General features: G+C 40.9%; 2 protein-coding genes across 4 annotated transcripts in view; one reads left to right on the top strand and one right to left on the bottom strand.

The window, feature by feature from the left end:
- The window catches only part of stx8 (syntaxin 8), a 43765-nt gene extending 41860 nt beyond the window's left edge, over positions 1-1905 (top strand). The window contains exon 8 of the mRNA XM_048248766.1: positions 1269-1905. Within this exon, the coding sequence (XP_048104723.1) occupies positions 1269-1336 (68 nt within the window). The 3' untranslated portion in view covers positions 1337-1905. The remainder of the gene's footprint in view (positions 1-1268) is intronic.
- Positions 1906-5258: 3353 nt separating this feature from the next.
- ntn1a (netrin 1a) overlaps positions 5259-12500 on the bottom strand; it is a 59531-nt gene continuing 52289 nt past the window's right edge. For all 3 annotated transcript variants that reach the window (XM_048248242.1, XM_048248243.1, XM_048248241.1), the window contains one exon: positions 5259-6205. In XM_048248242.1, the coding sequence (XP_048104199.1) occupies positions 5877-6205 (329 nt within the window). In that variant the 3' untranslated portion in view covers positions 5259-5876. The remainder of the gene's footprint in view (positions 6206-12500) is intronic.

Genomic DNA, 12500 nt, shown 5'->3' on the forward strand with positions numbered 1-12500 from the left:
AAGAAGATTTATTGACCCTAACATTGTCTAGTGTTGCCAAAGCATTTGAGCTGGGTTAGGTACATCAGATACATCAAATGGGAAGGGGAGTGTGGGAAACAAAGCCAGCGCATATATATATATATATATATATGCGCTTGCTTGTGTGTGTGTGTGTACATGTGTTTGGATTCACTTAGAAATGTCCTTGTTTTCATCATTGATGTTGTAAATGACTGTTGTAGAAAGAAATGGCTGATCTTTAATGCAATAACTACATTGCCCATTATCAGCAAGCATTCATCCAATGTTCCAAAGGCACATTCTGTTTACTAATCTGGTATCATTTTAAAAGCCTAACTGAGAAAACATTGGACAACCCTTTTGCAATTAAGCGCATAATGTAATCTGACAACTGCTGTCCTGATTAAAAAAAACAATGCAACTGATCTCAGCTGGTATTCTGTCTATAATTGAGTGGAATGGAAATTTCTAAGTGACCCCAAACTTTTGAACAGCAGTGTACAGTATATCTAGATGAAGGAAATGCATCAGCAGTCCCTTAGTTCATGGCATGAATACACGTATTGCGTAGTGAGGAGAAGCTGTTTCGTTTTCTCCAGAGAAGTGTGAAAGACTCTCGTCATCGCTCCCTTGCAGGAACTCAGGGAGGACATTGTCAATCTTTTTCCAAATAGTTTCTCGTAATGTTCTCATATATTATGGACTGTGTCAGGAAGTGTTTCTCTGTTTCTCTTGTGTCTTGTTCACAGTGGGGGCACAGTCTGCTTTCTCTCAGCACAGCAGCCATGTTTGGCTCAGCCTCTCCACCTGCATGGCCAGACTGTTAAAGCAGTATATCAGTACATCAGTAGGAATGCTTAGTAACACTGCAGCTGGGTCAGCTTGTTGTCAGTTGTCATTGTGTTTTTCAAGTTTATATTAACTTTAGTATTTAAACATTAGACAGATTGACAAAGAATCAGCTGGAAATTCTTATTCTGTTGTTGAAACGCTAAGCCTGGGTTTCGTGAGTGATTGCAAATACTTGTGTTTATATGTTGTGCTTGTGCTTCAGTGAATGCACATGGAAAGGCATTTTGTCCATCGCTGATGGGGAAGAGAGGCTCTCATGGGATCTGGTATATCCATTAGGCAAACCACACGAGCAAAGCAAAATGCAGAAAGCCTGAAGCAGCCTGATATGAGGGCCCTCCATGAGCTCAGAGCCCCCCCACATGTGGAGTGTCCTTATCTAAGCTCTTCCTCTGTCTCTCCCCTCCTACCAGGTATGATGGTGGTGATCGTGCTGCTGCTGATCGCTATAATCATGGTGGCTGTGTGGCCCACCAGCTAATGAAGAGGTCACGGAAGACCACTGGATGTCTTTTTGTTTTACCGCCGCAACATCAATCAGCAAGGATAGCAGGAGTTTTGGGCTTGTATGGGTCGACTTCTGTACAGAGGCCCAGTCCTACTTCCCTCGTCTACTCTTCCTTCGTACTGTACAAACTCGTTGCCCTTCATTTGCCCTCCTTGTGAAAATGAAGGAAAAGTGCTGCTGGCCAACCCTGATGCCAAGGAGTGGGGGGACTGTGCGAGATGCCAACGCAGCAAGGTTTTGATTCCTTAAACGGCTGTTGTTTGGTTTTGAGGGCGGCAGCAGCCCTTGCGACTGCCCAAGCAATACAATACCCTCACCACTTCTGTCTGAGAGCACAGGTTGGTAATTCCACTTGCTTAGCAATACTGGTCTCATGTGGTATGCCATGTTAAATCGTTTGTCCTGAAATTTTATAATGTTTTTGGAGAAACATCCAAAACAAACCTAGGCGTTTTGTTGCTAACCAGACTGTTTCACTTTCTGTAAATCAATTTAGCTTGGTGGTTCTAATTTCTAATAAACACATTTTACAGTTACTCTAACCCTGTACCCTGTCTACCGCTTACTTTTATAACAAGTCCCCATTAATTCAATTAAACTGTGAAGAAACTGAATCATTTGGAGGAAAATGCAAGGACGTGTAATTTGGTATCTAAAGTTAGATATAAGGAAGCGGATGCTTCTCCATATGGAGTGACGTGGTGTCATGGGAACTCATCCTCATCCTTCAGCTCTGTCTCAGGTGAGCCACATATGGGACTGTGGACAGATGTGTGTGTGTGTGTGTGTGTGTGTGTGTGTGTGTGTGTGTGTGTGTGTGTGTGTGTGTGCACCCCGCCCCAGACTGTGCCCTCAAGGACTCACACCAGCACAATCAGCATTCTGTCTACCACACAATGACGACAGAGGAGGTCGAGGACCCTAGTGAAATAAAAGGGTTTATTTTCAACCGAATTGCTGGATTTAGTTCTATGCTCGATGCTCAGTAGTTATCATCTCAGACACCCCAACCCCCCATCCCACCCCTCCCCTAATCTGGTTTGGAATCACAACCATCTAAACAACCATAAAAGGTAATAAAAAAGGCAAATAACAAAATCCACACTGTCTTGTGTCATTAAATATTTCCATACATAAGAACCATAATATATTAGTACACATCAAACAACATTGCAGACTTTCTTGCATTGGCCACAGCTAAATTTACAAGTCAGTATGAAACAAAAAGCAACTGCCGGTCATATGGAGAACCAGGACACTGTCATCTCATTGCTTGAAAGAACGACTGATCTAAAATTTACATCGTGGTATTACAGGTACAAAAATGAGTTTGTGATTTGATTACATATCTAGTGGCAAACATGAATACATTTACATATGATACTGTAGTTGATGAATATAGAGATGAGGGCAGTAACATGTCAGTCTATGTATAAATATTACATCTTATACCTTTGTGTTTCATCATTGCAATGACAGCAGTACATAGCGTATGTGTGTATGTGTATATATATATATATATATATATATATATATATATATATATATATATATATATATATGAATGATCTGTACAAGTCCAAATTTCCACTTCAGATTCCTTTTGCCCATGCTTGCCTGCGTCACGGTATCACGTCGGTGCGTCTCCAGCTGAAGTGGAAGTGTGTCGTCTTTTAATAAGGTCCAGCTACTTAACATGTCTGACATAATTATTGTAATCAATTCTTGACACTGGAACTGGAAATCAATATGGGGCATTAAGAACTCATCTTTCACATCCTCTTTAGTGCTGTGAAATGGGTGGATAGTGTATGATTAGCATGATCTCATCAAGACAAAACAAATGTGAATGACTGGTGTGCTCAATCTAGAAGTAAAAATGTGAAAATCAGGACATTCATGGTGTAAAATAATGCCCTTGAGGACTCCAGAGATGTTTATTAGTGATATTTATCTGTCACCTATAATTGCCACAATACTTTCTAGCATTTTTTTAACGATTTCCACCAAATCATCATGTGCCAGATGCATATGCTGCAAAATATGTTATTAAATTCTAATTCATGCTATTAAAAAAAAAAACTATCTATACAAATTACATTTCGACTGGAAAACCACTTTTTGTGCCCTGAGGAAAGCTTACACTACCTCTCACATCGCACAAATGGTCTTATATTTTATTGGCAAAATAGACAAATATATATAAATATAAACGGATTAAGCAAGCTTAATAGTACTCAGACAGACTTTCAAACTCCCCTCACAGTGGCAGCTCAAATAAATATGTGCACTGTGTTTTTATTTATGGTTTGAAATAACTCCAAATTGTTTGAAATGTTTGCAAATGTTTATGCTGCGGTAGAGAGAACTGGAAACGTTCATTCCAGCATTGAGAAGTCTGCTTATTTAGACCAAGGGTCTGGGTGTTTTTCAGTTTCAAAGCTTTCTTTCTTAAGCTTTCTAACATTATTGATATTATTTGACTATATTGTTTGTAAAACAAATACCAGTGATACCAATGATGATTTCTAACAAGAATTAAAAAAGAAAATACCCAGTCGGATTAAGTAGACATATAAATGGGTTCATTGTATCCAAGTTCAATCATTTATAGCTAAGAATATTAAATTGAGGATATTACGAGTTTCTCTGCTATGTTGAGAGTTGCTGCTCCTTTGTCTTAATTTCATGAGCTTGTACTTGCTGTTCATGGCATGGCAGATCCCCTGTTATATGGCACCCATAGCAACTGCAGAGTTTTTAGTCATTTTACAAGCACAGGTTACAACTGAAAATACTCTGTGTGGTTACACAATATACACACCTTGAAAATATAACAAAGCAAACTCCCCAAATCGGTGGGACCAGAACTGGCTTCAATTCCATCAGAGCTCCACAAATTCAGCAGTGAATCAACACTCTGATCCACAGGTGAGCTTTTGGAGCTGCCTTGACAACCAACTCTGTTAAGCAACAGCGCTGGTTTGATTAACCTCTGACAATGTCCACAGGTTGTCTTTTTAGTTTTTCCAACCTTGAAATGGTTGCAGCCATAGGAAACAAATGCACAGCGATATAAATACATCATCAACAGATAAAAAAAAGAAGAAAGGAAATTATATTATGGTCAGTCGTTCTCCTGGTGCTACCAAGAATCATCGTAAGTGTCCATAGCAGTGAAAAAAGTTTCCTTGTCAGTCCTTTTTGTACGGATGGAAATTAAGTAATCCAAAAACACTGTTGAGATTAGTGGCCAAAGAGCAGCACCAATTAAAACTTACATGCAGTTATGAACTATACATAAGGGCTTGGATGGTCAGCAGTTATGAACTATAAGGGCTTGGATGGTCAGCAGTTATGAACTATAAGGGCTTGGATGGTCAGCAGTTATGAACTATAAGGGCTTGGATGGTCAGCCCTAAACAACAACTTTCATTTGAACTTTTTGCCCTCACCTCACCCTAAATACTGACTGCCTCACCAGACAAAACAAACAAAACTGTGTTTATGAATGTCCAATGTTTATGTCTAATAGAGACTAATGGTATGCTTATAAAGGGCCATGAACGTCTTAACTCCATGTGCCCTTTGTCATCAAACCCATGTAATGTAGATGCAGAAATGACTGAAGGACAAAACTCTTTTTATGCAACTTGGTGGTACTCTAGGAGTGTGTGTCTGTTGTATAGGATTAGCCTAATACATAATAATTGTACCACCATAATTTGAATAGAACGATTTATTATAAATAAATATTGTGATAAAACTGTTTTGTAATCATGACATCTGAAAAACTGGTAATGAAGTAAGAATGTGAAAACACTCCACAGTTTCTGTCGTCTTAGTAGAAACGCAGATTTATCTCCTCCCAGCAGATTTTACATCTTCAATATGCTCACTTACTGGCCAGTTGGTGAAAGAGTTTGTTGCAATGGCTTGCTTTGTGTTTCATTAGCAGTGGGAAAATGTTTCAATGACATTGATTCAAGACATATTGAAGCTGAGAGAAAACTCCACTGGGTAGCCTACTAAATGGGTTTGGGTAAGTATACTGTAGGTGCAAACTCCACTGGGTACTAAATGGGTTTGGGTATGTATACTGTAGGTGCAAACTCCACTGGGTACTAAATGGGTTTGGGTAAGTATACTGTAGGTGCAAACTCCACTGGGTACTAAATGGGTTTGGGTAAGTATACTGTAGGTGCAAACTCAGCAAAATCCACATGACAGAATGCAATCTTGAAGAAAATGATAAACAATATGACAAGAAAATACAAGGTGAGCTCCTTCACAAAAAAAAGTTCCTATTTCAAATATCATCCTAATAATCTCTTCATGCCTCCACTCAAAGCAGCAACGGTCAATCCCTCTCTCCTTCTCTCCCTCTCTCCTTCTCTCCCTCTCTCTCTCTCTCTGTCCGTCTCTCTGTCTCTCCGTCTCTCCTCTTCCTTAATCCCTCCGTCCAGCTCTGAGTTGTCCCCCCTCGTCGACCCGCTTGTCTTCTCCGCGTCCCCTAGGCCTTCTTGCACTTGCCTTTCTTCTCCCGCTGCTGGAACTTCCTGAGCCTCCGGGCCCACGTGTCCCTCCACTGGATGACCAGGCTGCCCTTGTCCGCCACCACCCCGCTCTGGCCCGGCGAGTCCTCGTCGTTGCCCAGCAGCAGGTACTTCTTGCCGGGCTTGATCTTGGGGCATTTGCAGGCCACGTCCTTGGCGCGCACCCACAGGAACTGGTCCCCGCGTCGGATTCGGCTCTCGCCCTGCTTGTAGACGGAGATGATGTTGACGGTGAACTTCCACCATTCGCCCGCCTTGTCCGCCTTCAGGATGTGAACCTGGACGGCTGTTGACAGAGCGAGAAAAGTGGGTGAGAGTTCCGGAATTGTTTACTTAATAATGGCACATCATTGGAGAGTATTTAATCTTAATTATACAGTGTATTTTTCGAATAAACAGTTTTTATTGGCGTAACATTCGAGACAAACTAGCGGTACGATAATTAACAGTAATTATATGAGGGCAGGTAATTCTAGTGTTTATATCTCCCAAAATAGACTTTTGATTATTTAATGTCAGTGTAGATAACTATGCATAATTATATGACTAAACTTTGTTGTTGTTGTGAATCTGGACAGATGAAAGAGTAAAGTACAGACAGAGAAGTTCCGCATCATTTCATTATTTCATGTTGATACAAAACATGAGGCAGCATTAGGTGAGTTTATCATGGGAATTAAAAAGTAGGAGAGTGCGAGTGCTAGGTGCCAGTGTGTTCCCGGCATTTGAGCATTCCTTCCTTGTGGTGACCTCTGTCCTGTCTGTGTGGCCCAACACATTCTTTTCCTCAGCTGCAGTTGCCATGGCCATTACAGCTGGGAATATATCTGTCAACAATGGAAACTCACAAACGCCTGTCTATGCCATAAATTTCCCCTGTCATAGTTTCTTTTCCGAAATCAAAGTTTCCTAAAACAATGACAAAAACTCCGGAGATAGCAATGGAGCATATTGGGATAACTTGTAAGACATCCCACATTTTTGGAATAGGATTCTTTTTTTTTTTTTTTTTAGGAATGGAACAGAAAATGCAGCATTACAATCTTTAAGGTGCAGAAGAACATTTACAATCCCAATTACTGATTTACTGATCATTGTCCCAAAGACCCCCAGACAGATGTGTTCCCACCCAACCCCCAGTGTGTGTACACACACACACACACACACACACACACACCTGAGCCCAAACTAACAAAAGTAGGTTATCAAAGCTGGATAGACTTGCACAAGAGGACTTCCTGAATAACAATGAAATGTGCACATCAGCAAACCTCATCATACCACTGTCTGTGCTTTAGTCTTTTGAGGGAATGTGAGTGAATACGAGTGAACGGCTAACCACTGCACGAAGAGACCTGTTGGCATCTCTCTACTGCTCCTTCACAGCCTTGACATCTAGCTATGCATCTGTAGGGCCTCTCCAGAGGCAAGCTGTTCATCTGCTCGACATGGAAAAGGAGAGGGGGTGCCGGGTGTGTGTGTGTGTGTGTGTGTGTGTGTGGCTGGAAATGGTGCTTTATCTTCCCGGCATAGTTTGCTCTGTGCAGTGCCAGAGCAAGCGTGCGAGCATTCCAGCTGATGTCCTTTTTCTCGTCTCTTGTCTGGTCTCTCTCCCCCGGCGAACAAGACCGTCCTTTCAGAGCCAGACCCCTGTGTTTGTGCGTCTCGCCGATGTCCATTTGGACCCTGTTTGTTCTCGTCTACTGCCGGAGACCCCTGTGCTAACTGGTGCGGGCCCAGCCATGGCAAGAGCTCCCGCTGTCTACAGGCCTTCTGCTATTAGCATTACCGCCAGAGGTGGTACTCCTGGTATTTGGCTCTGCGCTCCCAATGGAACTTCTAACTTTCTTTCTCTCTCTTGCTCTCTTTCTCTTTTTCTCTCTCTCTCTCTCTCTCTTTCTCTCTCTCGACTCGACTCGTAGCGGTCTGGTCTGACGATTATCAGAACACTGCGTCTTGCACATTTCTTTAATTAGAAGATGAGTGGGTGATTATGAAAGCTGGCCCTGAAGCTCATTAAGTTCCCTCATGAGAAAATAACATCTGCCTTTTTGCGTCGGAGCCTGTGCTGTGGTTTGTGTTCTCGCTTGTGAACTCGATGGTGGGAGAGTTCTGTGCGTGCTGATACCGACGCAGTTGACTCATGCCCTCTGTGTTCCCTCCTGGCCCCTGGCCCTCCACCAGCCCCTGACTGTAACTGGAGATACTCACTAGGCCTCGGGTGTCCTCTCTCCGCGGAAAGTGCTAGAAGCACTGCGTCACCTCCATTATTTATGCTCCTGGAAGTGGTTCGTGCTGTAATTTGAATAGGGAGTCGAGGATCTCTGGGAAAAGGAGGGCGATGGGTGGGTGGGTGGGGAGTGGATGGTGAGAAAGCTGCTCTGTCATACCTCACGATTAATAGGTGGCTTAAGACACTGAGAGCCGAGCGAGGGAGAGGGGGAGAGAGAGAGAGAGAGACGAGGATAACCCGAGGAGAGAGAAAACAGTACACTCGTGTCCCTCTTGCTGAGTGAAGTGTTGTGGTTGTCCATTTTATCCGAGCGATAAATCTGGACAAGTCCTCTAGCTGTCCAGGTAGAGGCGGCGGGTCCTACTCGTTGTCAGTATATCACTCTGAATATCTAATCATGTGGCTGTAATGGTCTATCTGCTGCTTTATCTCAGTGTGCATTTATGGATTTACTTAGCACAGCATTAGCTGATAAGATAAAGGACATGGTAAAACCATAAGAGACATAGTTAGACACTGATATAGAACCATCTCTTGCCCACGTCCTCATTAAACTGCATTACTACGGCACCAATGAGTGCTATTCCTCTCATTAGACGTGAGAGTAACACACAAATCCAAATCCATATGTGTTCAACTGTGAATAATGTTACAGGTATTAACAGGTATTTCATGAATCATATTTAACCCTTTGCAGACTGTGCCGAACATTCCATTTTTTCATACTCGATGGCCTTATGGCACAAAAAGGCTTATTGTATGATTATGCTACATGACAAAGATACAATATACCCACCACTCTAATCAGGAGAAATAGCCCTTTCAAATGGTATAAAATATAATTAATAAGTTTGAGGAGAACATACATAATTTTTAAAAAATATCTTTAAAATTCAACCCCCAAAAACACGAAAATATCAGTTTGTCAAGATAAATCTAATTTTTCTCCCAATTTCTATTGTAGATAGAGAAAAACATAGAGTGTATGGGAGATTCACAATTTTGTCCTCTACTCAGTGATAAAAACAGAATCAATGTGTCACCTTTTGTTCAAAAGTTATGATAAATTTATTAGACCTTTGCAGACGGGCACCTAAACATTCCGTTTTTTCATACTTGATGCTCTTGTGAGACAAAAAAGGCTTATTGTGTGGCCATGCTACATGACAGAGATAAGATATACCCACCATTGTAATCAGGAGAACTAGCCCTTTAAAATGGTACATATCATAGTTAATAAGTTTGAGGGTAACACACATTGTTTTTAAACAAAACCTTCAAAATTCAATATCAAAAAACGTGAAAATATCAATTTCTCAAGATGAATCTTTCTTTTCACCTGATGTCTGTTGTAGATATAGTGTGCAAAGGATAGCCAGTGTTGTGTTCTCCTCAGTGAAAAAAAACAGAATCAATTTATCACCTTTGGTTCAGAAGTTATGATTAATTTACTCATAACAGTAACAAGTAGAATTTTTAAAGAGTAGAATGTTTTCATTTCCCGGTTTGGCATCTGACCTAAAAATACAGATATAATGGTCATGTAAAAAAATAAGCTGTTTTACCATCAAAACAAGCTCAATATGGGATGTCTTACTGTACTCTGAAGAGGCTAAATCAATTGTAGGGAGGACAGATAAAGGCTGAAAGACAGAATAGCTGATTGTAACTGCTTCTCCGTGCGCTTCATTCTACTATGAAAACAAGAATATAGAGACACTGGCACATGTGTTAGGTTTACGAAAGGGGAAATAAATCATTTTATTTAGAAAAGTCTTAAACAATGTGATTAAATAACCAGGAACAACAACTTCAGGTAAATAACATACATATGTTTACAAACATGCAGTAACTATTAGAACTACAAGAATGACAAGACAACAGTATAACAAAGATCAACAAATCTTACATGGTGAACAAAACATCAATTCATACTAACATTCACACACATATATATATATAAACAATTAAAACGTTAGAAGAAATTCAATACATTTAACAACCATACAGCATATAATTTGATACAATATATAATTATCCATATCATTTGCCCCACACATAAGGTGATACACTAACGCCACATTCACACCAGATCCGTGGTGTGTGCATTGTCACAGCTGTGGCATGGTTGTGTGTGTGTGTGTGTGTGTGTGTGTGTGTGTGTGTGTGTGTGTGTGTGCGTGTGTGTGTGTGTGTGTGCATGCGTGTGTGTGTGTCCATCTAAGCCTAGCAGACGATGGGGTGTAAATGCTATTGGAGTTGGTGTCTCTGTCTGTGTTGGAAGGATAGGCAAAGTGTATGCTTTCTACCTGACATGGGACTTGACCAAACTCAAAATAAAGAAATTGTCAGATAAGAAATATAGAAATTGAATTATAAATCTAACCAAACTATTATCACTATAATCCCTTTCATTATTGTTATAAGCAACACTCTTATCACAACCAGAATGTGCTTGCTTGCAGATGGACACACACACACACACAAACATGCTTACCCAGCTGAGGATGATGGAAGATTATCTCCTCCTGTAGCACATCATTGTCTTCTTCTTCATCCAGAAGCTACCCATCCATGTCCCATGGCCATGCCATCGTGGTCCTTGGGGTCATATTTGCCATCAGCAGTCGGCTGCTTTCACCCCAGTTGCACGTACTTCTCTCCCTCCATCTAAAATAACAAATCACAGATCTGATAGTGAATAGGTTGTTTAGTTTTATTTTACATTACTTCCACATAATCTTAATCACCACCAACCATGACTCTTTTCACTAAAAGTATTATTGTCACTGGAGAACTCCAATCTTGCTTGGAGAGGTAACATTAGTCTCAGAGCTCACTACAGTAAGTGTTATTGCCTTGGCTAAACCATACATAGCATACCAGCTTACAAGCAAAAATTGATTTATTAACATGAGTCAGGAGATGACAGAAAACATCTAAACAGCATATGCATACACATACACACCGTGCATAGGCTACTGCAGTTCGTGAAAGACAAAACACCCCTTAGAAAAATAATGTGTTGACGAGTAGGCTTGGGTGTATGAGCTCCCATCATAGTTAGCCACCCAAAACCTCATAATCGTAGCAACCAACCTTACAGCCTAAAAAGCTAAACAATACTAAAAACACATTTATAACAAATCTTCAGTCATGTATTCATGAAAACAGCAGTCAATGAATAAAATCCTTACGTTACACCATCGGTGATCAACACAGTCTTCACGTCGGTAACGTAACATTAACGTTGTCATTCATGTCAGATATTTCTATCTAAGTAAGCTAACTTGGCTACAAACAACTGTAAATTGTGCTATACATATTACGAAGGAATGAAAGGTTTATTTGACAATAAAATACCGATTAGGTCTACTTGACATAAAGTTGGCAGTCATGAAGCACGGGAGTGAACTTTATCTCGACTACGCGTCAAGGACATGTTGCAGCCTCTCCTGATGCTAACGTTACCTAACTTAGCTAGTTTTCTATCAGATGACAAGCAAGCAACATCGTTCAAAATAGAACAAATCGTTAAAGTTTCAGTCTTAGTAGGTCTGTAATCGTGGTTGACATATAGTAGCCCCCCAAAAATGATTAGTTTACTAAAGATTACGGTGTGCTAAAATACCAGCTGTCATCAGCTGAAGTGAACACACACGCATTATGTTACGGCCATGCATACAAGGTGTAATTACCAGCAAAAATAACTTTTAAAAACGATTTTGAAGTAATAACATGGATAACAAGTAATAATAACATAAAAAGACTTGTTTTTACCTCAGATGATCCAGTAGTTTCTCCTTTAGACGACGTCAAGATCAACGATGCATAGTGCTTCCTGCTGTTTTTCCTCTAGTGAAGGGAGGCGTCAACTCTTGATTTTTCCTTCACGTAGTAAAAGAAATTAAGCAATACAAATCTTTTAACCAATCATATCGCCAGAAAGCCTATGATGTGACGTGTTTGAGGAAGTTTTCAGTGATAAAATTGGTTGGGGTATGGCGGAGTTATTAGACTGAACGTCATCGGTACTGGGGTACCGAAATTAGAATGGGCCGTCTGCAAAGGGTTAGGTATGATTAAATATTAAATATTATGTAAATTATGATATTAATATTAAATGCCAGATGGGCACTCCAAAACAAAGAGCGTCCAGAGATCAGCTCTACTGGGCTCAGGCATGAAATATACATAGACTGCCTCCATGACTTATGGCAGTGAATCCTAATCACCCTCTTTTCTCTGAGACCCCCCCGGACAGCCGTCCAGTCGTGTAGCCGTAATCTGCCTGCCCCGTGGGCTCCTCCGGGCTCAGCTGCTCTCCGTCCGTCCCCGCTGCGCTCTC

The sequence above is a fragment of the Alosa alosa genome, chromosome 7 (genome assembly GCF_017589495.1).
Source record: "Alosa alosa isolate M-15738 ecotype Scorff River chromosome 7, AALO_Geno_1.1, whole genome shotgun sequence".
In the NCBI taxonomy this organism is placed as follows: Eukaryota; Metazoa; Chordata; class Actinopteri; order Clupeiformes; family Clupeidae; genus Alosa; species Alosa alosa.